The following is a 23,953-nucleotide window of genomic DNA, read 5'->3' as shown; positions in this document are numbered from 1 at the left end:
AGGTTTAACTTAGTGCGAACCTTAGCATAGTGCATGTGAGGTTTAACTTAGTGGTGGCTCCACGCCGTGATGAGTTCTCGACTCCATCCACGGGTAGCCCTTTCCTACTCGAGCCCTCTCACCCTGCCCAAATGCTAGGTCAACTTTGATACCAAATGTCATGACCCGAGTCTGGTGAGCCAATTGGCCAATAACTCCATTTTGGTCCTTCAACCAAAAGACCAAAATACTTAAGCGGGAGTTAACATAGTACACTCATCAGGCCCTTATAAGCTAATCATACACATTGCCCACTTCCGATGTGGGACTAATGGGATGTTACACATGCCCCTCTATGTTGCGATAGCAGCCACCCCGCTAATGGCAGCCTTTAAGGGGGTAGGGGTGCCACCCATGCCCACGAGCGGGTGCCCCTATAGGCGGCTTGCCTGTAGGATCTATGCTTGTGGGCAATGTTGCCTTTCCGAGCAGGTGTTATTGCGGGTGAGCGTCGCTGCGTATGTGATATCGCCCTAGATTTTCCTATAGTGGTATCATTGTTGTGCAAATATTGGTACACAAAAACCCACGAAACTAAAAGCCACATGTGAGATAGATGTGTTACCTAGAGAGATCATATATCCCTGAATTCCTGTAAATCTGTAAGAGGGGATAAAGAAGGTCAAGCATCCTCTTCTCTAGTGGTAGGTAATCCATATGGTAGGGGCTATAAAGTTGCTCCTCGAATTGCTGCCCAAATCTCCACATCTGCTATCTGAGGAGGAGAAAGGGATGTTAGAACCCTTGTAGATTCTAAGCTTAGGGTTGATTTCTTTAGGGGATCGGCCTCCTTGGAACTCTATAGGAGTTCGTTCCTCCAAGTTGCTATTCAAAGGTTGTATAAAAGATTTATCTATTGCTTCAGAAAGGAGGATAAATACATGACTATTTATAGGGTTTCTAAATCCCAACTCCTAATAGGACACCTACTCAAGACTCCTACTTCTAACCAACTCCTAATAGGACTCCTACTCAAGACTCTTATTCCTTTACAACTCCTAATACTTCTCTAAGAAACAAGCTCCTAACCCTAGTTGGCCTCTTCACCTCTTTAATAGGGGTCAACTAGGTAGGTTTTACATGAATGCCCCTCTCGATTAGAACTCTCCTAGCTAGAGTCCTAACAAACTTGCCCTCTTCTAATCAGCCTTGTCTTCGAGGCTGACGATCCATGAATTCTGGGAATTTGATCTTCAAGTCATCATAGTTCTCCCAAGTGACACATTCTACTAGTAAGTTCACCCATTGTATTAGCACTTTAGTAATTGGCCGTCATCATCGAGTTAAGATCCGTCGATCAATAATGGCACTCGATTGGGTTTGGAGTTCTCCTTGGGTAGTCATATTTGGTAGATGGCTTTGAGCTATCTCATTTTGTCGTAACTTGAACTTTAAATACGACACGTGGAAGACTGGATGGATTCGAAAGCTGGCGAGTAAGTCCAATTTATATGCTACAGCTCTAATGTGCTCCAAAATTTGGTAGGGTCCATAGAACCGAGGTGAAAGCTTTATAGATGCTTTGGTCTAGATTGATGTTTGCTTATATGGCTGGAGTCATAGGAAGACCCAATCTCCTACTAAAAATTCTCTATCACCTTTGTGTCGATCATATTATTGTTTCATCCTTACTTGAGCTGCAATGAGATTATCTTTTAGCAATATCAGCATTTTGTCTCTGTTTTGTAGTTTCCTGTCTACTTGTTCCACTTTAGAGGTGCCCAACATATATTTTGGGATCACAAGGCAAGGTCAGCCATACAAAGCCTCATAGGGAGTACATTTTGTGGATGAATAATAAGTTGTATTATACCACCATTCGACCCAGCAAAGCCACTTTGTCCACTCTTTTGGTCGGTCACTAGTGAAGCATTTGAGGTATGTCTCCAAGCACCTATTCACCACTTCAGTCTGGCCATCGATTTGTGGGTGATACACCATACTCCTTTTCAATTTAGTGCCCTATATATGGAATAACTTTGTCCAAAATCTACTCGTGAAGATACAAGTAGAATTTGGCACAAACACAATGCGTCCCTTATAGGGCAATTCTTTTGAGTCCCAATTGTAATGATCCACGGAACTTGGTGCTTCTTCCAATTTTTTTTATGATATTACTGGTCTCCGAATCTTCCTGTCATTCTCTCTTAATATCCTCAAGGAAGTCATTGATCGAAAGTGAAATGACCAAAAATTTAGCTTGCTCAAGTAGCCGCGAAAGCGCATCTACAACAACATTCTCTTTCCCCTTTTTGTAAGTTAATTCATAATCATATCAAAGAAGATTTGTTACCCATTTTTGCTATTCGAGGGAAGATATCTTCTGCTCCAAGAAATATTTTAGGCTTTTTTGGTCAGTCATGAATTGAAATCATCGCCCGATCAAGTATGGTCTTCATTTGACCACCGCATGCACAATCGCGAGCATCTCCTTATCGTAAATAGTCATTTTGAGATGGGAATAAGATAAAGTCTTACTGGTATAAGCAAGGTGGAGGCCATCTTGCATTAGTACAGTACCAATTCCAACTCTGGAGGCATCGGCTTCAATAACAAAAGTCTTGCCGAAGTCAGGTAGCGCTAGTATGGGCGTTGTCATCATTGCGGCTTTAAGTTCGTCAAAGGTTGTGGTGGCTTTGTCTGACCATTGAAAAGTATCTATTTTTAGCAAGGAAGTAAGGGGTGCACTAATCTTTCCATAGTTTTTCACGAACATACGATAGTAGCCTGTTAAACCGAGAAAGCCACGTAGCGTTTAATATTCCTCAAGGTCAGCCAATTCTGTATTACTTCAATTTTGGAAGGGTCTACCACCATACCTTCCTCTGATTTGATTTCTTCAAGATATTCTACCTTCTGTTGAAGAAAGCTGCAAATCATCAAAACAAGTCGTAAGTGTTGAAAATGACTTTTAAGAGAAGGGTTGTAAATAAGGATATTATCGAAGAAAACCAACACAAACTTACAAAGATAATTCTAAAAAATATCATTCATAAGGCTCTGGAAGGTGGAGGGGAGCATTAGTGAGACTAAAGGGCATTACCAAAAATTCGTTGTGGTCGTTGTGTGTTCGAAAGGCGGTTTTCGGTATGTATTCTTTACATAGTCGTATTTGATGATACCCGAATCGAATGTCCAACTTTGTAAAGACTCATGCTCCCTTTAATTCATCAATTAATTCATCTACTATTAGAATTGGGTTTTTTTCCTTGACGGTTATGTCATTGAAAGCTCGGTAATAAATGTATATTCGCCATGTTCCATCCTTTCGTACGAGAAACATCGGTGAAGAGTAAGGGCTGCAACTTGGCTGAATAACTCTTATTTTGAGCATCTCTTTTATAATCCTTTCTATTTTATCCTTCTAGAGATGTGGATACCGATATGACTGAGTATTTGCTAGAGGTTTGCCTAGAAGAATTGGTATATAATGATCATACCGACGGGTAGGAGGTAGGTTGCGCGGTTCATCAAATATATCTAAAAATTTGATAAGATCCTAAAGTCTTATCATAAAAGAAATAAAAGAAATGATAAGGCTTTGATACCAAATGATAAGACCCTTGGCGTTGCAGTTTGATAAGATCCTAAAGTCTTATCATAAAAGGTCTTATCATTTGGTATCAGAGCGGCGATCCTTGGCGTTCTCGTTGCAGTTTTGTCGTAGCTATCAAAAAAAAAAATTATGAGGAAGGGTGAAGCCAGCAGCCATGAACGCCGATCCTTCTCAATCGAGAAGGAACCTCTTTGTCTTGGTCAGCGACCATCGTTGCCCCTTCTCCACCGCCGTCGCTACTGCCCAGCCAGCAACCGCCACCACCACCATTGCCCCCTTACTGCAGTTATCTTCATCTTCAGAAAAAAGAAGAAGAAGAAGAAGAAGAAGAAGAAGAAGAAGAAGAAGAAGAAGAAGAAAAAGAAAAAGAAGAAGAAGAAGAAGAAGCCGCAGCCACCCTTGCTTCCCCTATCGGAACGTTGCTTCCGGTCAGCCCACCTGCCACCGTTGCTTCCCGCCAACCCACCCGCCATCGTTGCTTCCCACCAACCCACCCACCACCGCTGCTTCCCGGCCGAGGGACCACTACTACCACCGCTATTGCCCAGCCAGCAGCCACCGCCACCGCCACTGCCCCCACCCAGCTAGTGACCTCTCCTCCTCGCTTCTCCATCTCGCATGAGCGAGAAGGACCGCCAGAACCATTTCCCAGCCAACGGACCACCCCATCGCCGCTTCTACCATCAGCGATGCTGCCCTAGTCCGCCATCGTGCCGCCTCCCGCTTGGATCGTAGCTGCAGCCGCCGGTTGCCGCAGCCCCTCCTTGCAGTGATTGCAGAAACAAAGCTTCCTCTATTGCTATAGCCCCTCATCGATTGTAGCCGCGACCCTCGCTGCCTCCTTCTCCACTATCGCCGCTGCATTCCGGCTACTCAACCACCGTCGCCGCTACTCCTCGGCCACCGACCTTTCCCTCTTCAACATCGCCGCCCCTACTTCCTAGCAGACTGCACCCTTGCTTCAGCCCGTCGCACCCCTGCTTCAGCCCACCGCACCGCACCGCTGCTTCCCTTCTTCCCCACCACCGCTGTAAGGCAACTCCACCATCACCGCTGCTTCTCGGCCGCTCGACCACTGTTGCTGCTACTCCCCAACCAACGACCTTTGCCTCCTTGCTGCCCCATCTCACTCGAGCAAGAAGGGCCACGGCCGCTACTTCACAACCAGTGGACCACCCCCTCGTCACTTCTACCGTCAGCGATGCTGCCCCAACCACACACCATCGCTGCCGCCCCGGGTCACAACCGCAGTCAGTCGACCATCCCTTCTTGCGGCGATCAAAACAAGGCAACCACAACCGCTGCAACCACTACCATTTCCTCCACCGCACGTGATCCCTCGGCATCACCAGTTCCTTCTTCCGTAGTGCACCAGAGACAGAGCAACGCTGCCTTCCATCCATGTCGTCGCAGCGACCGCAGCACTACCCTTGGCATCCACCTCCTCGGCAACTTCGCATCGATAGTGATAATACCCTTGATCGACATCAAAACAAGAGGTGAGATTACAAATTTGTAGTCTTACACAATGGCCATCGATAACTTAGTGAAAGCACAAATGGAAGCATTAGAAATCAGAATTGAGAATCGACTATAAGAAACACTTAATGATACCAAATGTTAAGACCCTGAAGTCTTATTGTAAAATGCTTTGATACCAAATGATAAGACCCTAGAGTCTTATCGTAGGCTCTGATACCAATTGATAAGACCCTAAGGTCTTATCGTAGAAGAAAGGGGAGAAAAGGAAAATATAATAATTGCTTCGAGGGGATCAGCCTCCTAGGGTTTGTCCATAGAGTGAAATAATATTTTATTGATTGATTGATAGCTTTAAAGAAAGGGTTACATCACTATTTATAGAGTTCCATCTAGAGTCCACCAGGACTTAGACTCTTAATAATAAATAAATATTAAATAAACCTCTACTTGACTCTAACTGAACTAAACAGATTCAATAAACAACTGACCTAAATAGACTCAATAAACATTATTCAAAAGCTCGGAAAAAGGGTTCTAACAAAATTCAGCAAGCAAAGGAAGTAGGTTTGGATCTTTAAATTCTATTGGCTCTCCCTTAGTTTGCTGCTCAAGTTGTACTAAAAGGCCACTGCATGTTTTGTGCAAAACCTTCTCCATTCGTTGTGTGCAAATCATCATTACATCGCCCCCATGTTTCCCGTGCAGTATCACTTATTTCCTCTTATTGTAAAATTTCATAATTAGTTTCTGTTGAATCTCGGATTTTGATGATAAAATCAATTGATGGGTTATTTGATCTAATCCATATTATTGAGTTAAGTATGCAGGATTAACTACGATAACCAGAAAACACAAAGCAAGAATACCGGAGTCAAGTTCGATGAACGTTTATGAGTCCGAAGAATCGTCGGAGATGATGATGGAACCAACCGAGAAGAAATCGGGAACCTGTTGGAAGTTCGCCGAAGAGATCGTCGGAGGTTCGCAGAGATCACTTAGAAGTCTCGGCTACTCATTAAAGTCATCACAAGTTCGGGAGCGTGCTTGGACCCCGTCGGAAGAAGTTCGTCGGAAAGCTCGTCGGAACAAGACTTGACGCTCGCGGTTGATAAATTGCTTAGGATGTGTTTTGTTATGTAGTTCACTTGTAATTAGGATTAGGATTAAGAAGATAATCCTATATCCTGGTTAGGGGCCAACTGGGGCCAAAGTCAGATTTGGTTTGGGCTAAAAGTAAGCCAAACCAAGTGAACCGGAGAGCTAGGCGGTGGCACCGCCCAGCGCTCGGGTGCTGGACGGTGCAACCTAAGCCAAACCAAGTGAACCGAAGAGCCAGGCGGTGGCACCGCCCAGCACCCGAGTGCTGGGCGGTGACACCTCCTTGGCTGGGCGGTTGCACCGTCCAGCACCCGAGCGCTGGGCGGTGGCACCGCCTGGCTGGGCGGTGGCACCTCCAGCACCGGGAACCCTAAGAGAATTCAAATTTTGGAGCCCAAAATTTGAATCCTCTTGAGGCCTATAAATACCCCTCAAATCTCAGCTGAGATTACAACTTTTGAGAAGCATTTTGATTGAGAGAAAAGTCTTAGAAAGTCTTAGCAAGTCTTGTTTTCAATTTGCTAGAGAGTTCTCCTCCTTCTTTCTTATTGAAAATTTGTAAGAGGTTGAACTGATTGTAAAAGGTTGTAAGAGGGGTGTTTACCCTTCCATTTCAAGACATTTGCTAGTGGAAGGTGGGAGCCTCATCGAAGAGGGGCATCGCAAGTGGAGTAGGTCATTTGACCGAACCACTCTAAAAATCGGCGTAATCTCTGGTTTGCATTTTATTATTGTCATTTACATTACTGCAAATCTTCTTACTGCTTTAGTTCCTTATTACCCTTGCTGCGCAACTTTAAGAATACGCTTTCAAGTTAAACTTTTCAAGTTCCGTTCTTATTGTACGAAAGATTTTGTTAAAATCGAAGTTTTAATTCGCTGCACTAATTCACCCCCCCCTCTTAGTGCCGCTCCGATCCTAACAGTTTCACAAAATTTCAAGAAATATTACCTAATTTCGTCAACCATTCGATGCTTAGTATGGCCTCATAATCATCAAGAGGGAGGAGGAAGAAATATGCAATTATCTCTTGGTCCTACAGTAATAGTTTCACCCATGAGCACCTATAATCACACTTCAAAATTCATCCGTCGGTAACCTTAACATCAAACCTACTACAATTCTCGATAGGTAAGGCCATTCAGATAGCAATCTTACTGTTCATAAAATTATTAGTGCTCCCGGTGTTAATAATAATGGTGATAGGTTATTGCTTCAGAAGTCCTCCCACTTTCATTGTTTGTGAGATCACGTAACCGGCAAGGGCATGCATTGTAATATCAACCACCTGTTGGTCTTCATCCGTGACCTCTTTCTCATACTCCTAGATCTCCTCCTCCATGTCTTTGAGAGGTTCAATCAGTAGGAGGTGGCCTCTTTTGCAGCGATGATCGTGGTTCCACAGCTCGTCGCAATGCCAATAAAGACCCTTTACTGATCGGTCACATAGTTCTTCTCTTGTCAAATTTTTTGGTAGTGAAGGATGATTGGGAGCTAAAGGAGGTTTATATGCCATGAGCCTAGGAGAGGTTCTCATCCTTCGAGCATCTTGATTGAACCATTCTTCTTGTATTCAGGCGAAAGAAATTGCAGCTATTATGGTACGGGGCTGCCACACCTTAACCTCCCCTTTTATCTCTGGCTTGAGTCATTCGATGAATGTTCCTAACAATTGATGGTCTATCCAATCATGAGCAAGGTAGGATAACTTCTCAAACCTAGTTTGGTAATCTTGAATCATAGAGGTTTGTCGAATCTTTGCGAGTTAGCCATCGATATTTTCATACTCCATAGGTCCAAAACGATTAAGCAGTGCATTCTTAAATTAATTCCACGTCAGAGCCCCATGATTGTATTCCAACCAATTATACCATTGAATAATAGCATCTCCTTCAAGGTGGATGACAGTAATTTCCACCAAATCATTATCTGACATTCGGTAGTAGCGAAAGTAACGTTCGGCACATGAAATCCACCCCATTGAGTCTCCTTCTTCCCATCGCGGGAAGTCCACCCTCATGCATGGCTGAAGTATGTCTGAGGGCTATCTCTCCTTCTCTAGAGGTCTCTCTAAACTCTCTCCTTGCTAAGATTTGGTTGGACTTGGCGGTTGTCCAAGTCTGAATTCTGCAAACAAGGCGTGTAATTTGTCCTCCAAGCACAATTCAAGCCGCGATTCATTGCGAGATTCCCTTACTTCAAATTTGGCATCAATTGGATCTTGAGAAGCCATAGAATATTCCTGTAGATCATAGATGTTCCTATCTTTTTTCTGTTGATGGGTTAATGGCATGAGTGGTGGAAGGTTCAGAAGAATTGAGGATCATGGAAAGGTACTGCAGTAGATTTTTATGTCTAAAGTGTAGCAGATTGGACGTAAAAGATCAATAGTTTATATTAAGAATTTTTTGATAAAACTAAAGGGAAATCTGCTGTTAGGAAGTGTCAAAGCTGTCGTAAAAATTTCGTTAAGATTTGGATAGAAAAAATGCAGTAGCAAGATCAAACAAACTATGCTATGTGGTTGGAATTCTATAGTGCAGATTTTTAAGTATAGTAGGTTCGACGTAAAAGATCAGTGGTTTATATTAAGAATTTTTTGACAAAAATAAAGGCAAATCTGCTGTTAGGAAGTATCAAAGTTGTCATAAAAGTTTCATAAAGATTTGGATAGAAGAAACATAGTAGCAAGATCAAATAGACTGTGCTATACGGTTGGAATTCTATAGTGTATCTTTCGTCATAGAGATGAAAACTTTGCTACAAAAAGTTTAGGTAGCATTATAGAAACAATTTTTTTTTTTTTAGATTTCTGAATAATGATAACTAAATTGTAGTAGCAGTAAGGTAGGAAACCATAACCTATTACAATTCACGGGGAGATCAAAAGATGATCTCCGGTGATAAAGATGATGGTGGAATTCGACGATGATTTTTTAAGCAATTGTGAAAATTATTTTGGGCAGCTATGGAGGGCTGATAGATAGCTAGATTTTTTAATAAGGATAACTAAATTTTAGTAGTAGTAAGATAAAAAATTAGAACCTATTGTAACTCACGGGGAGATCAATGGATAATCCGCGGTGGTGGAGATGATAGTGGAATTCGATGACGATCTTTTAAGCAATTATGGGAATTGCTTTAGATGGTTGTGGAGGGCCGATGGATGGCTATGGAAGGGCAGCAAGACTCCAAGAATGCTACTCTAATACTAAGTGTTAGAACCCTTACAGATTCTAAGCTTGGGGTTGATCTTTTTAGGAGATCGGCCTCCTTAGAACTCTACAGGTGTTCCTTCCTCCAAGTTGTTGCCTGCAGAAAAGATTCATCTATTGCTTGAGAAAATAGGATGAATACATGGCTATTTATAGGGTTTCTAAACCCCAACACCTAATATGACTCCTACTTAAGACTTCTACTTCTAAACAACTCCTAATAGGATTCCTACTTAAGAAACATATTCCTTTATAACTCCTAATGCTTCTCTAAGAAACAACCTCCTAACCCCAGCCAGTCTCTTCACGTCTTTAATAGGGGTCAGCTAGGTAGGTTTTACATGAATTCTCCTCTCGATTAAGACTATCCTAGCTAGAGTCCTAACAGGGGAGAGGAGAATATGAGGTGGCAAACAAAAAGCCTTAGCCTATAGCCCTTTAGTTCTCGTTTATTTATAGAGGCCCCCTATCAACTTAACCCTAATAAATCCTGCCTTATTGGATATTAGATCTCCATCTAATTACCCAAGCCTCTTAGATTAGTGGATCTCTATCCAATAATCTCTTAGGAGCTCATATTGGATCTCATCCATAGGATCCAATAATTCAGGGGCTTATTGGATATCCTATAAGATAGGAGCTCTAGTATACATCTCACATCTGAACCTCTACTCGTCACAACACCTACCATATATGTGACCATCTATACCCAATATCAAGCTGGCCATGAGGCTTACTTATCATAACTCCTTCTAACTTAGTAAATTATTATATTCATAATAATTCACTCGACTTATCGACTATAGACGTACTAGACCACTACACCGTAGTCTCGAGATGATATAGAGGAATCCAATCCTTTGGACCTACCTATCGTCAATTATCATGTACATATAGTTTCTCATCCATATAATATCCCAAAGACCATATACCGAGCATAGTGCTATAAGGCCTATTCGGTTTCTCCTCGAGTCTCGCTCTAATCGGATTCTCTCGGAGAACTATTTCTCTCTCAATCCAAATAACCTTGGCCAAGGATTTGTTTGAGTAAGAATATATAGGATATTTCTCTTATGATATCGAGAGTGAATGATCCTCTATCGATACTCCATAGCCCTTGTAAGGTTGGTTATCATTCTCGATTACCGGTTGTGCTAAATTTGAAACTTCCAAACCTATAAATCTAGTATCAAAGAGTGGAGTACTCATATAGGACATCCTTAGTGTCTCAAGTCAAAGAACCAAGTACATCATTATGATGATGGAATCACTATTTGACAATGAGGTATTATTAACCATCCAGCATTCTATAAGCGGATCAATCGGTGAACTCATTCTCCAATGAGCACCTGCATAATAGTCATACTGTCTCCATACGAGAACTTGTGAGACTAGTCACCTCCATCATATAGATAGGTATACAACACACCAGTCTGTTTCATTATCTCGACATCCCTCTCGAGTAACCTATAACCAAGATTATTTGAGGTCTGTGTTTAAAGGTAAATCAATCACATTATCATGATCTCATCACGATTCGATTTTCATTATACAAATCCATGGATATCACAATATACTTATGCATTAAGCAATATAAAGTGATAAAATATTAAAAAAATAATAAGCAAAAAGACTACATATCATGTAACATGTGTCATCACTCATATTATTAGCTTACAGGGCACCTATGACTAGCAATCTCCCACTTGACCTAAAATCAATCACTTATGTGTCTGATCTCCATCAGACCCTTGTGATACTCATAAGCAATATGAGATAATGGCTTTGTCAGTGGATCTATGATGTTATCTTAGGATGGAATCTCTTTTCACTACTACATCTCCTCAGGCCACACTAACTCTAATAAGTTGGAACCTCTTCAGTATACTTTTGATGAGACTCAGGTTCCCTTTGAGTAATCGTCCCGTAATTATCACAATACAAGAGTCGACTCCTCACTGCTCAGCATGACTCCTTTATTGTCTTGACTGTAATAATATACTTCACCTTTATGATCGAATCAATGCTAATATTTTACTTAGAACTCTTTTAACATACTATAAATTCGGATAAAAACCCCCTCTTATACCACCCCAAGCTCAACCCGTCTTCCTCCGTATCTCATAGTACTCCACCATCACTTATTCTGCAAACTAGCCAGCTAGCAACTAGTATGGCATCCACTAACATCCAGCAGTTGACACTCGAGGAGGAGGCAGGCATGTGTGCCTTACAACTAGGGAGCAGCTATGTCCTCCCCTTCACCCTCGAGGCCGCTATCAAGCTGCGGCTACTCAACATCTTCGTCAAGGCCGGTCCGGGCACCATGTTGAGCCAGGTTGACATCGCTGCCCAGCTGTCGACCAAGAACCCGCAGGCGGCCACCATGGTGGACCGAATGCTCCGCTTGCTCGCCACCAACAGTGTCATCAGCTGCACCATCCAAACCATAGCCGATGGCTGCCCTTCGAGGAAGTACGTACACATCCCTATGAAGGCTGCCTACGTGATGTTGCTGTTTGATTACATGAGTTGTCCATGGTTCAGCAAGGTGTTCAACGAATGACGGGCCACACGAACAAGAATCTACTCCGAGTCTACAGTGGCTTCAACGACATGGAGGTGCTTGTCGATGTCAACGGCATTGATGGCATATCCCTCCAAATGATCACCTCGAGGCACCGGCACATCAAGGGCATCAATTATAACCTCCTTCGTATTATCTCCGGTGCTCAACCCATGCCAGGTCTGCCATGAACATATTCTTTTACCATAAACAGCAACCTAGCTAGGAAGAAGTATTATCTTATACGTTCATGGCATGGTTTGGTTTCAGGAGTTGATCACATCAGCATAGACATGTTTGAGGCTATTCCGAGCAGAGATTCTCATGTCTTCTAATCACCGGACGCCCCACACTCATTGACATTATAAACGGGAAAGTATAATGCAATCTTTTTTACTCTTTTTCTTGATCTTGTTATATTATTAGTAATTATATGATTCAATAAAAAAATAATTAATCATTAATAATTAATACACGTGTGAATTAGTGCTCTCGTAAAAAAAATATCAGTTTGAAAATTTCATTCGATAAAACCCGTATTGGAAAACATTTAACCTCATAGAACATGTACGAGTAGTAAATAATTAAATCAATAAGTAATAACAATGAAAAACAAAAATAAAGTACACACCAAGTTTATATATAGTGGTTTAGTCGTTGCGACCTATGTCCACTCCTGATTCCTCTTATGTCGAGGCCATTGACATTTATTAACAATCTTCTTTTAATGGATGAAGACTAACTACCCTCTTACAACTCTTTCTCCTTTTCACGAGCTTAGGAGAGAACCTTTATACATCTCTCTTTTATACTAGACCTTACTTCTCACTTAGAAGAACTTTTGAGATGCTATACTTTAAAGAGTTTACAACTTTTTTCTCTCGAATTCTTTCCCCCTTTTTTTTACTCTTTTTTTTAATTACCCATGCAGGAATCTGTGAGGTATTTATAGACCCCAAATAGCTTTAAAAATTAGAGTCAAAACATAAATTCTCGGGTTTCGTAGAACCGGCGGTATCACGACCTATTAGTCTGACACTAGGCGGTACCACTGCCTGACACAATGACATTAAGCGATCCCACCGTCTAGTTTGGGTGGTACTATTAGGATCGAGTAAGCACTAAGAGGGGGGATGAATTAGTGTAGTGAAAAAATTACGTCGATTTGAAAATCTTCATACGATAAAAATCTGATTCTAATGAAAATTGTTTCATTTTTCTTGAATGAGTAGAGAAGCATAGTGTAAGTAAGGATTCAGTTTATAATAAAGGTAAATAGCAAGAAGTAAGTGCAAACTAGATTTTTATAGTGGTTCGATCATTGTGACCTATATCCACTCTCAATTCCTCTTCCATCAAGACAACCGGCATCCACTAATGGTCTTCCTTCAATAGGCGAAGACCAACCACCTTCTGACACTCTATTCTCCTTTTAACAGGCTCAGAAGAGAACCTTTACACCCCCCACAACCTCCTCTTTTAGACTTCGGTAACATTTAAGAGTTTGAGAGGAGTTCACACAAGATTACAACAGTGTTTTCTTCCTTTTTTTCTCTTAATTCTTATGCATGTTAACCATATTGAATCTCGTATTTTGATAATAAAACCAATCGATAAGTGTTTATGTTTTAATTTATATTTTGAGTGACGTAGGATGCTTTGATTAGGATAAGACAATTAAAGCAAGAAAAATCATGTTGGGCCAAAGAAACATGTCCGAAGATTGGACATCGAGCCGGTGGATTGGTCGACATACTGACAGAAGACTTCGGGCCGTAGATTTGGGCATCGGGCCAAGAAGAGCGGACATTGCGCCAAGGATATCGGAGTTGCGAAGTCAACTAGCCGATTAGGCAATAGGCCGTAGGAGAGGATGATGCACCGAAGAATCGGATGAAGCGTCAAGAGACCAATGACATGCTAGACAACTTGATTAATGCTTAGTATTAATTGTCTAGATCGAAGTTTGTTTTGCATGTGTAGGATTAACTATGATGGAAGTAAGACATGCAACGGGAGTTACGCCGGAGTCAAGACCATGATCACATTGGGGGTTCGAGAGTTCGACGGAAGTCCGGATGGTCGTTGGAGGTTCTACGGGAACAAATCCGAGAAGTACAAGAGCTTGCCAAAGAAGCTCATCGGAACTCGCCAAGTGGATCGTCATAAGTCCAGGAGTTTGCCGGAAGTCTGCCGAAGCATCGTCGAGGGTTCGTCGGATGTTCGTCGGAAGTTCGCCGGAAGAACCAGTTGACGCACAAGAGCAAGTTGCAGTAAATATCTTAAGAAATATAGTAGTTAGCATGTACATTAAGTTAGAAATGGGAGATTATCCCATTAACTAAATTTGGGGGCAATTGGGCCCTTTGGTGGATCAGCCCATTCAGACCCAGATTTCCTAGCCGACAATGGCACCGCCTGGGTCGGCGGTGACACCACCTAGGAGCACAGTCTCCTAGGAAAGCTGGGTGGTGCAACCGCCTAGGTCAGGTGGTGGTACTGCCTGGGCTCAGTCTCCGAGCGAGACTGGGTGGTGGTACCGCCCCTGTCAGGCGATGGTACCGCTTGAGCTAGGTCTCTGAGCGATAGTACCGCCTGAGCTCGGTCTCCGAGCGATAGTACCACCCAATTATGGCGATAGTACCACCAGGACCATGAAAATTCGGGAGATGACATTTTTGCGCTCCAAATTTAAACCAGTTTAGGGCCTATATAAACCCCACCCTTTCCTGCATGAAAAGGCACCGAAAGCTTGATCTTACTCTGTGATTTTAGAGTTCAAAAGTGTTGTAAAGGCCAAAAATTCCCCTCCCTCTTTTCTCCCAAGTTTTGATCATTCAAGAGATGAGTGAAAATTCTATAAGGGTTGTCTCCTAAGCCCTTCAAAATGAGTAAAACTGTAAAAGGGTGGTTGGCCTTCACCTATTGAAGGAAGGCCTCTAGTAGACATTGGTGACCTCGTTAGAGGAGGAAGCCGAAAGTGGATGTAGGTCAGTTTGACCGAACCATTCTAAAATCTGATTTGTATTTCCTTTGTGCTATTTATCTTAATTGCAAACTGCCTTCCTTACTTTAATTCAAATACGTTTCCATAAGCTTTCAAAGTTATTATCTGCACGAAGTGATTTTTACGTCAGAATCGGATTTCAACGTACGAGAGATATTACGAAGTTATTGTTTAGATCCGCTATACTAACTCAAACCCCCCCCCCCCCCCCCACCACCACCCTCTTAGTGCTCTCGATCCTAACAATTGGTATTAGAGCCTCGTTATTTCTCACTTGGATTAACAACCAAGAGAAATGGCTCTTTTCGGTAACCAAGAGGGTCACTCTCTTAGTCGTCCTCTCTTCTTTAATGGGGCAGACTACACTTATTGAAAAACTCGAATAAGAGTTTTCTTGCTGTCATTGAATCTTGATTTATGGCATATAGTCGAAAACATATTTGAAATGTCTTATCTTCCAATGAACCATTAGAATGATTTGGAGAAGAAACATTTTCTCTAAATGCAAAGGCTATGAATGCCTTGTTTTGTACCTTAGATAAAAATAAATTCAATGGGGTTTCATTGTGCGAAACGACTTTCGACATATGGCACACTCTTGAAATCACACATAAAGGCACTTCTAGAGTTAAAGAAGACATATGATATACTCTTGAAATCACACACGAATGCACTTCTAGAGTTAAAGATTCGAAAATCAACTTTTTAATGCATAATTTTGAGCTTTTTCGAATGAAGCCGAGCGAAACCATTATTGACATGTACACCCATTTTACATATGTCGTCAATGATTTAAAAGCTCTTGGCAAATGTTTCTCGAATTTTAAAATTTTTTGTAAAGTTTTGTAAACTCGATAAGATAGGGATTGAGAAATTCTTAAGAAAAAGATTTTCTTCCTTTTTTTACGTTTGATTTATTTCTCGCAAGCATCATCGTTTAAGACCGAAAAGCAAATTTCATCATCAAAATCATCATGAACAAAAATATAATACATTAAAAATAAGGCTTCTTTAAATAAGAGATTTAATTTATCATTTTAATTTCAATGATAATGCATTCCTTTTTTTTATGTGTTTTATTTTATTTGATTGATTTCATATAAGTATGCTTAAGTTTTTCGTATGAAAACTATCCATCTTGTTTAAAACCGAAAAGTAATACAAAATCATAAAGATACACATAATTGTTTCTTATAACATACAAGGAATTAATCTTATTTGATGTACAAGCATTATTACAAAACATACAATTGTCATAATCATATATATATATATATATATATATATATATATATATATATATATATATATATATGTACATGTACATGTATATATATATATATATACATGTACATGTACATGTATATATATATATATATATATATATATACATGTACATGTACATATATATATATATATATATATATATATATATATATATATATATATATATATATTTATACATGTACATGTACATGTATATATATATATATATATATATATATTTATACATGTACATGTACATGTGTGTATATATATATATATATATATATATATATATATATATATACATGTACATGTACATGTATATATATATATATATATATATATATATATATATATATATATATATATATATATATATATATATATATATATATATGATCATGACAATTGTATGTTTTGTATATATATATACATATATATATATATATACATATACATGTATATATATATATACATATACATGTATATATATATATACATATACATGTATATATATATATACATATACATGTATATATATATATACATATACATGTATATATATATATACATATACATGTATATATATATATACATATACATGTATATATATATATATATATATATATATATATATATATATATTCAAAACTAATCATGAAAAGCACTAAGTAATTTCATGGTAAGGAAAAAAAGATTCGATTGAGTCGCTTACCTTATTGTCGAAGGTCACCAAAGCGAAGTTTGCCACTTTGTCTTCATCAGTGTGCTCCTTATCTTCAGATGCACTCATTTCATCCCAAGTCACCTTGAGTGCTTTCTTGTTCTTTGATAATTTTTTTTATTTTAAGTTCATTTTTATTCTTAGTTTCATGTTTTATAAATTTTATAAATTTACTTGTGATGAGTTCTATGTCATCATAACTTGAGCTTTCGCTCAAGTGGTCTTCTTGAGTTCTAAGTGTTAAATCCTTCCTATTCTTTGGAAGGTTGTTCTCAAGTACTTCATAAGCCATATAACTCATTTCGTAGGTCATCAACGACCCAATCAGTTCTTCAATGGGAAAATGGTTCAAGTTCTTTGATTCTTGTATTATTTTGATTTTAGGGTCTCAACTCTTTGGAAAGGATCTCAATATTTTTTTAACGAGTTAAAAGTTTGAAAAACTTTTACTAAGTGATTTTAGACTGTTGACGGCATTCGTAAACTGGGTGTACATGTCTCCAATAGTCTCACTTATTTCCATCCGAAACAATTCAAAATCATACATCAAAAAATTGATTTTTGAATCTTTAACTTTACTAATGTCTTCATGTGTGATTTCAAGTATATGTCAAATGTCAAAAGTCATTTCACAAATAGAAACTCGATTGAATTCAGTTTTATCCAAAGCACAAAATAAAGCACTCATAACTTAGGCGTTCAAAGAGAAAGTCTTCTTCTCTAAATCATTCTAATCGTTCATTGGAAGAGAAGACTTTTTAAATCTATTTTTGATAATATTCCATAAATCGAGATTTAATGAAAGAAAGAAAACTCTCATTCGAGTTTTCCAATATGTAGTCCGTCCCATTGAACATGGGAGGATGAACGATATAAAAGCCCTCTTGAAAGTTGAAAAGAGTCATTTCTCTTAGGTGTTAAACCAAATGAGAAAAAACGTGGCTCTAATACCAATTGTTAGGATCGAGTCGACACTAAGAGGGGGGTAAATTAGTGTAGTAGAAAAATAATATCAGTTTGAAAATCTTCGTATGATAAAAATCTGATTCTGACGAAAACCGTTTTGTTTTTCTTGAATGAGTAGAGAAGCGTAGTGTAAGTAAGGATTCAGTTTGCAATAAAGGTAAATAGCAAAAAGTAAGTGCAAACTAGAATTTTATAGTAGTTCGGATGTCATGACCTACATCCACTCCCAATTCCTCTTCTGTTGAGGCCACCGGCATCCACTAATGGTCTTTCTTCAATAGACGAAGACCAACCACCTTCTTACAACTGTATTCTCCTTTTGACAAGCTCAGGAGAGAACCTTTACACCTGTACAACCTCCACTTTTAGACTTTACTAATACTTAGAGTTTGAGATGAGTTCATACAAGATTATAACAATATTTTCTTCCTTTTTTGCTCTCAATTCTTATGTATGTTAACCGGGGATGAGAGAGGTATTTATAGACCTCAAGTAGATTCAAACTTGGAGCCTAAAAGTGTCTCATCCTCAGTTTTTGAGGTACTGGTGGTACCATCGCCTGTGTTGGGCGATACCACTGCCTAGTTTGGCGGTACCACCGTCGGACAATCTCTCGGAGATTGTGTTTGTGTGGTACCACCACCTAACATAGTCTCAGAGATTGTGTCATAATGGTTCCACCTGTTGGGTCACCATTTGAGCTTTTCACTCAGCCCAACATAGCCTAAACTTGGGCCCAATTGGACCCTAATTGAGTTGGCCTAATTCCAACCTAATTACACCTAAAACCTACTTCGATCTAGATAATTATTATAAAGCTAAATCAAATATTGTCCGGCATGTCATTAGTTCATCAACGCCTCGTCCGATTCTTCGGCACATCATCCTCTCTTGCGGCCTATTGTCCAATCGGCCAATTGTCCTCCACAACTTCGATTTCCTTGGCATAATTTTCACTCTTCTTGACCCGATGCCCGATCCAATGGCCTGAGGCCTTCTGTCGATACGTCGACCAATCCTTCGGCTCGACGTCCAATCTTCTGACATGTTTCACTCCAGCCCAACATGATTCTTCCTGCTTTAATTGTCTTTCCCTGATCAAAGCTTCCTACATCACTCAAAGCGCATATCAAATAAATACTATTAATTGATTTTATCGTCCAAATCCGAGATTCAATAGGTACCACCACTTAGTCTGGGCGATACCACCACTTGACAGCTTGGAAAAGTGTATCCTTGACTTTTCCAACTCATAAGTGGTTCCACTGCCAATTTGCCAGTGCCACCGCCTGACCCAACTTTTGGATCATTGAATAAGCCTTCCAATGAGCCCAAATTAGTCCTAATTTAGGCTAAATTGGCCCTAAATTAGTTGCAATATCCGATCCTTCTAGCCCGATGTCCAAACTTATGGCATGAAGTCCTTCATCGGCACGTCGACCAGTCCTTCGATCCGACGTCCAATCTTCTAACATGTTTTACTTTGGCCCAACTTCTTATTCTTCCTGCTTCAATCAATTTACCTTTGCATGATCGAAGATAGTTATGTATTACTCAAACATTGATTAGATCATAACTTCATCAATTGGTTTCATCATCAAAAATCGAATTTCACTAAACTCCCCTTATCTATATGTCATAATTTCAATCATGAATCATATGCAATACATCATATTAATATAATCATTACTTACCTTATAAGTTGAAGTATTACATACATAATTTCAAATCATCATATATAATTTTAAAATATAAAAGTACATCATATCATGCATGATTCAAATTTTAAACCATCATCATAATTTTTCCCCCTTTGTCATCGGGAGAAAAATACAACTATCAAGTTTTTGAAACATGCAAGCTAGCAATTCTTCATAAATACGTGAGCTAGAAATTCTTCTCTCTCTTCCTAACATCTTTCACATCATTTTGATAAAAATAAGAAAAGAGAGAAAGGATAGAGAAAAAGAGTTAAGGGAATTTAATTATGGAGGTAAATATTTTGTTTTCTTGTAAACAAGATGTTTTTTTTTTTGGCTTAATCTATCGACAATTGATTATAAAAAATCTTAAATATTGATAGAACCATAGATACGAGTTACATGAATCAATTTTGATAGCTACATTCATAAACTTTATAATATTTAATCTATCAAATTTACTACTATTTTTTAATTTTATAACCTATAGAACCTCAATCTTCATGATCATTTTATCCTGTTATAACCTCTCTCTTCTCTCTTTAAATCATAGAAGTTCACGATTATTTTTATCATGAGAAATATTTGAATTATCTCTTTTAACTAAATTTATTTCTATTAACTGTGAAACACCTAATAATAATCTACAGATCCGGTTTCATATATCGCTTATGAGACAATTACGTCACGCCAATTATTATTACGCATGCTAATTAGCCATGTAAGTGTAACTTTGTCTTCTATCAAATTATAGACGGGCTTATCAGAAGTACAGGTAAAGCCAATTGTTTTCCTGTGAAAGCCTCAGGCGTGGTCAAGGGATTCTCGGGACCCACCACAATCAATGTGATAAACATGGTTTGTTTTTTATTTTAATAAAGAATAATTTATTATCCACATTACAAAGCTTTCATATTTGGCTCCACCACCATCTGCGGTGAAACATATACAGGTCAGTATGAAAGTGACGTGACATGACTCCATATATTTATATATTTTATTAAAGGAATATATGTTCTGCTGAAACATGAGAAAAAACTTCCACAGTCACTGCTTTCTTCTGTCTTTTGGTATCATTTCTACGAAGCCGTCCCTCACCATATTCTTTAAGAGTGGTCTCAACAAGAACTCTTAATTGTTCCAATTAAAGGTTACATGTCTAGATTCAATCAAGAAGATGCTATTTCTGTTTCTGCAGAATTCCTCTTCAATTTCTTTTGGTTATGGCGCAAACGTTGTGTCAAACAATCGAAAAAGGATTGAAAAGTCCCACTGCTGCCACTTTTCCTTTTCAATCACTTGTTCTACGAGTGAACATTGCATTCATTTTGATAAATATAATTTAATTTGAGAAGAAAAATGATTATATCATGCAATAGCTGCTCAACTGAAAAAAACCAAAGGCAAGAAAGAGACGTTTGGTGTCTCATGTTCTTTTAATAAAAATATTTTTCTAACATAAATTCTTTATCCACAAAATAACTTGTCTTTCAAAAATAACAAAGCATACTTCTCAATCCAATATTGATTAACTCTGTGACGGCAGCATAAGAGTTCAATGAGACCTACTTTTATGTATTATATAATTCTATATCTAGTATAATATTGGAAAGAAAATTCCTATTTATAACCTTTTACTACCATTTACAATCATATTTTAAATTTTTTTAAAATTATATTTTATTATTTTTTAAGTGATTGTTAATAGTAAAAAATTATCACTAGTAAAGAGGACCGAGAATAATTAAACTTCTATAGAAAATAATACCAAAATTTACTGATAATATTATACAATGGGAACGGAGGATGGGTAGAAAATATATATAATCTAGCTATGTGACTTGGAAAGGAAGAACAACAAAATCGTTGCGCACGGGTGTCTCCACTTGAAACTAACGCTATGTGACTTGGATGAAACTAACGCTACAATTAGAGAGGAATCTCACTCTATAAATCCCAACGAAAACATCCCCCTCTCCAACACTCCAAGCTAAGTAGCCTTCCTCCTCGTCTCATACTCCATCATCATTTCCTCTGCAACCTTAGCTAACTAGTAGTATGGCATCCACCGATAACATTCAGCAGCTGACGCTCGAGGAGGAGAAGGAGGCAGGCGCGCGCGCCTTGCAGTTGGTGAGCAGCTGCGTCCTTCCCTTCACCCTTAAAGCCGCGATCGAGCTCCGGCTCCTCGACATCATCGTGGAGGCCGGCCCGGACGCCTCGTTGAGCCCGGTTGAGATCGCCGCCCGGATGCCGACCAAGAACCCGCAGGCGGCCACCACGGTAGACCGAATACTCCGCTTGCTCGCGGCTAACAGAGTGGTCAGCTGCAGCACCGTCCACACAGGGACGGATGGCCACCCTTTGAGGAGGTACGGCGCGGCTCCCATCTGCAAGTACCTGACAAAGAACGAAGACGGTGTGTCACTGGCTGATATGGCATTGGTGCATCAGGATAAGGTCTTCGTGGATGCATGGTAATTTAGAAGGCGAAGCATAGAGTTGAGACCATTAATTCTTGATATATTTTCTTCTTTCATTTGCCGAGCAAAAATACTGAGAAGGATTGATGGCAGGTACTATCTAAAGGATTCCGTGTTGGAGGGAGTCGTCCCTCTGAACTCCGCCTACGGGATGCCGATGTTCGATTACATAGGAACAGATCCACGTTTGAACAAGGTGTTCAACGCTGGCATGAGGGGCCACTCCAGCGTCATCATCAACAATCTTCTCCGCGTCTACGGTGGTTTCGATGATGTGGAGATGCTCGTAGATGTCGGTGGCAACGACGGTGCCACCCTCCAGATGATTACCTCCAGGCACACACACATCAAGGGCATCAACTACGACCTGCCCCATGTCATCTCCGGTGCCAGGCCACTGACAGGTCTCCGCTTTCTTCCATCATAAACAGCAACCTGCCTGTAAAGAAAAAGAAGAATTATTATTGTATCGCTTTCTTCCATCGTAAACAGCAACCTGCCTATAAAGAAAAAGAAGAATTATTATTGTATCGTTATATATTTGGGCTTACGTTGATGGCATGCCATGGTTTCTTTGCAGGTGTTAAACACGTCCACGGAAACATGTTCGAAACTGTTCCGAGCGGAGACGCGGTGTTCTTGAAGGTCAGGACTTCTCATCCTTTCTGGCTTAATATCCGATAGGCTGACCTTGCTCTCTTTGTTTTCTTTTCTATTTTTCTTAATATTTCGAGTAGCTACATGCATCGGTTAAGCTAAAAAGAGAAAAAACTCAACCACCAAATCACTCTGAGGGGGACTATCTGGGCCCGTAACTAAGTGTGACAAGGTACAACTCATATGGTAACAAAAAGCCCTCTTCATAAACTAACAACGCTATACCACGGACTAAGGGTCAAAAGTCAAAAAGAACAAAGAATGGTTGACAAAGCTGGGGTCAACCATCTAAATCACAAATTATTCAAAATTATCTCAAATTATATGTCTTCCGTCCCAAGCCATAAATCCCAATCGTTTCATTCTTGTCGTAAACAAATATTGTCATTAAGTCTTGAAAATTATCACTAAAAGAATTAGTGACAGAATCAACACATAATTAGATTGGCATGAGTGATCGTTCATCAGGGTCTATTTCAAAATGATTAGAGATTTCAGTGCAAATCCCGCTAAAAGAAGAACTCAACCTTGAGTGTACAATTAAGTCGTGTTTTCGATATGTGTTGTGTTGAGAGCTAAACTTGAGCAAGTTCAAAACTTGCAGTGGATTCTTCATGACTGGAGCGACGAACACTGTATGAAAATATTGAAAAACTGTTGGAAAGCGTTGCCGCAACATGGAAAGATAATTGTGGTAGAACATGTGCTTCCAGCAGTCCCAGAGCCGACTGCAAATGCTCAAGCTGTCTTTCAATTGGATCTTGCCATGCTGGTTTACTGCGTTCGTGGGAAAGAGAGGACTGAGAAGGAGTTCAAGGCCTTGGCAACGGAAGCAGGGTTCCCAGGGTTCAAAGCTTCTCATGTGTTTGCGGAGACTTGGGTCATGGAATTCATCAAGTAGATGATTGTTACGGCTTGTTGCCGGTTGCTTGAAGTCACAGAAATAATGTTTCTGTATCTGATACTAAATATGAAGGATCCATCGTATTAGTGTGTGTTTATCCATCGACTCATGGTCTGCTTTGTTCGAATGAATTCATCTAAGTGTGACTGTCTACCCACAAAAGATTTGACTCTTGCCACCGTTGATGAGTAGGTAATAGTGAAAAGAAATAAAAAATAAAAAAAATTATTGAAGAAGCTTTATTAAAAAAGTGAAGAAGCTTTATTGAATAAGTGAAGAAGCTTAAATG

The 23,953-nt window shown here is 39.5% G+C and overlaps 2 protein-coding genes across 2 annotated transcripts; both read left to right on the top strand.

Moving 5' to 3' along the window:
* The first annotated feature begins 11,564 nt into the window (after positions 1-11,564).
* Positions 11,565-12,292, top strand: LOC135649060 (inositol 4-methyltransferase-like). The gene is made up of 3 exons (XM_065167158.1): positions 11,565-11,897; positions 11,939-12,137; positions 12,228-12,292. The coding sequence occupies exons 1-3, from the start codon at positions 11,565-11,567 to the stop codon at positions 12,290-12,292; spliced, it is 597 nt and encodes a 198-aa protein (XP_065023230.1).
* Positions 12,293-21,530: 9,238 nt separating this feature from the next.
* Positions 21,531-23,750, top strand: LOC135586031 (flavone O-methyltransferase 1-like). Its single transcript, XM_065166177.1, has 4 exons — positions 21,531-22,097; positions 22,197-22,507; positions 22,684-22,748; positions 23,365-23,750. Exons 1-4 carry the CDS (start codon positions 21,679-21,681, stop codon positions 23,659-23,661), a joined length of 1,092 nt encoding a protein of 363 aa, XP_065022249.1. The 5' UTR covers positions 21,531-21,678; the 3' UTR covers positions 23,662-23,750.
* Positions 23,751-23,953: the final 203 nt, after the last annotated feature.

This window comes from Musa acuminata, chromosome BXJ3-9 (genome assembly GCF_036884655.1).
Source record: "Musa acuminata AAA Group cultivar baxijiao chromosome BXJ3-9, Cavendish_Baxijiao_AAA, whole genome shotgun sequence".
NCBI classification, from domain to species: Eukaryota; Viridiplantae; Streptophyta; class Magnoliopsida; order Zingiberales; family Musaceae; genus Musa; species Musa acuminata.
Note: the sequence above shows the minus strand (reverse complement) of the source record. Positions and strands in the feature narration are given on the sequence as shown.

What these genes read in the sequence shown, in the direction of transcription:
- LOC135586031 (XM_065166177.1), top strand. Translation starts at nt 21,679, where the DNA reads ATGGCATCCACCGATAACATTCAGCAGCTGACGCTCGAGGAGGAGAAG. An exon ending in AAGGTCTTCGTGGATGCATG is followed by an intron (nt 22,098 to 22,196) that starts GTAATTTAGAAG and finishes GATTGATGGCAG; the next exon opens with GTACTATCTAAAGGATTCCG. An exon ending in CGGTGCCAGGCCACTGACAG is followed by an intron (nt 22,508 to 22,683) that starts GTCTCCGCTTTC and finishes GTTTCTTTGCAG; the next exon opens with GTGTTAAACACGTCCACGGA.
- LOC135649060 (XM_065167158.1), top strand. Translation starts at nt 11,565, where the DNA reads ATGGCATCCACTAACATCCAGCAGTTGACACTCGAGGAGGAGGCAGGC. An exon ending in TCCCTATGAAGGCTGCCTAC is followed by an intron (nt 11,898 to 11,938) that starts GTGATGTTGCTG and finishes TCCATGGTTCAG; the next exon opens with CAAGGTGTTCAACGAATGAC. An exon ending in CGGTGCTCAACCCATGCCAG is followed by an intron (nt 12,138 to 12,227) that starts GTCTGCCATGAA and finishes GTTTGGTTTCAG; the next exon opens with GAGTTGATCACATCAGCATA.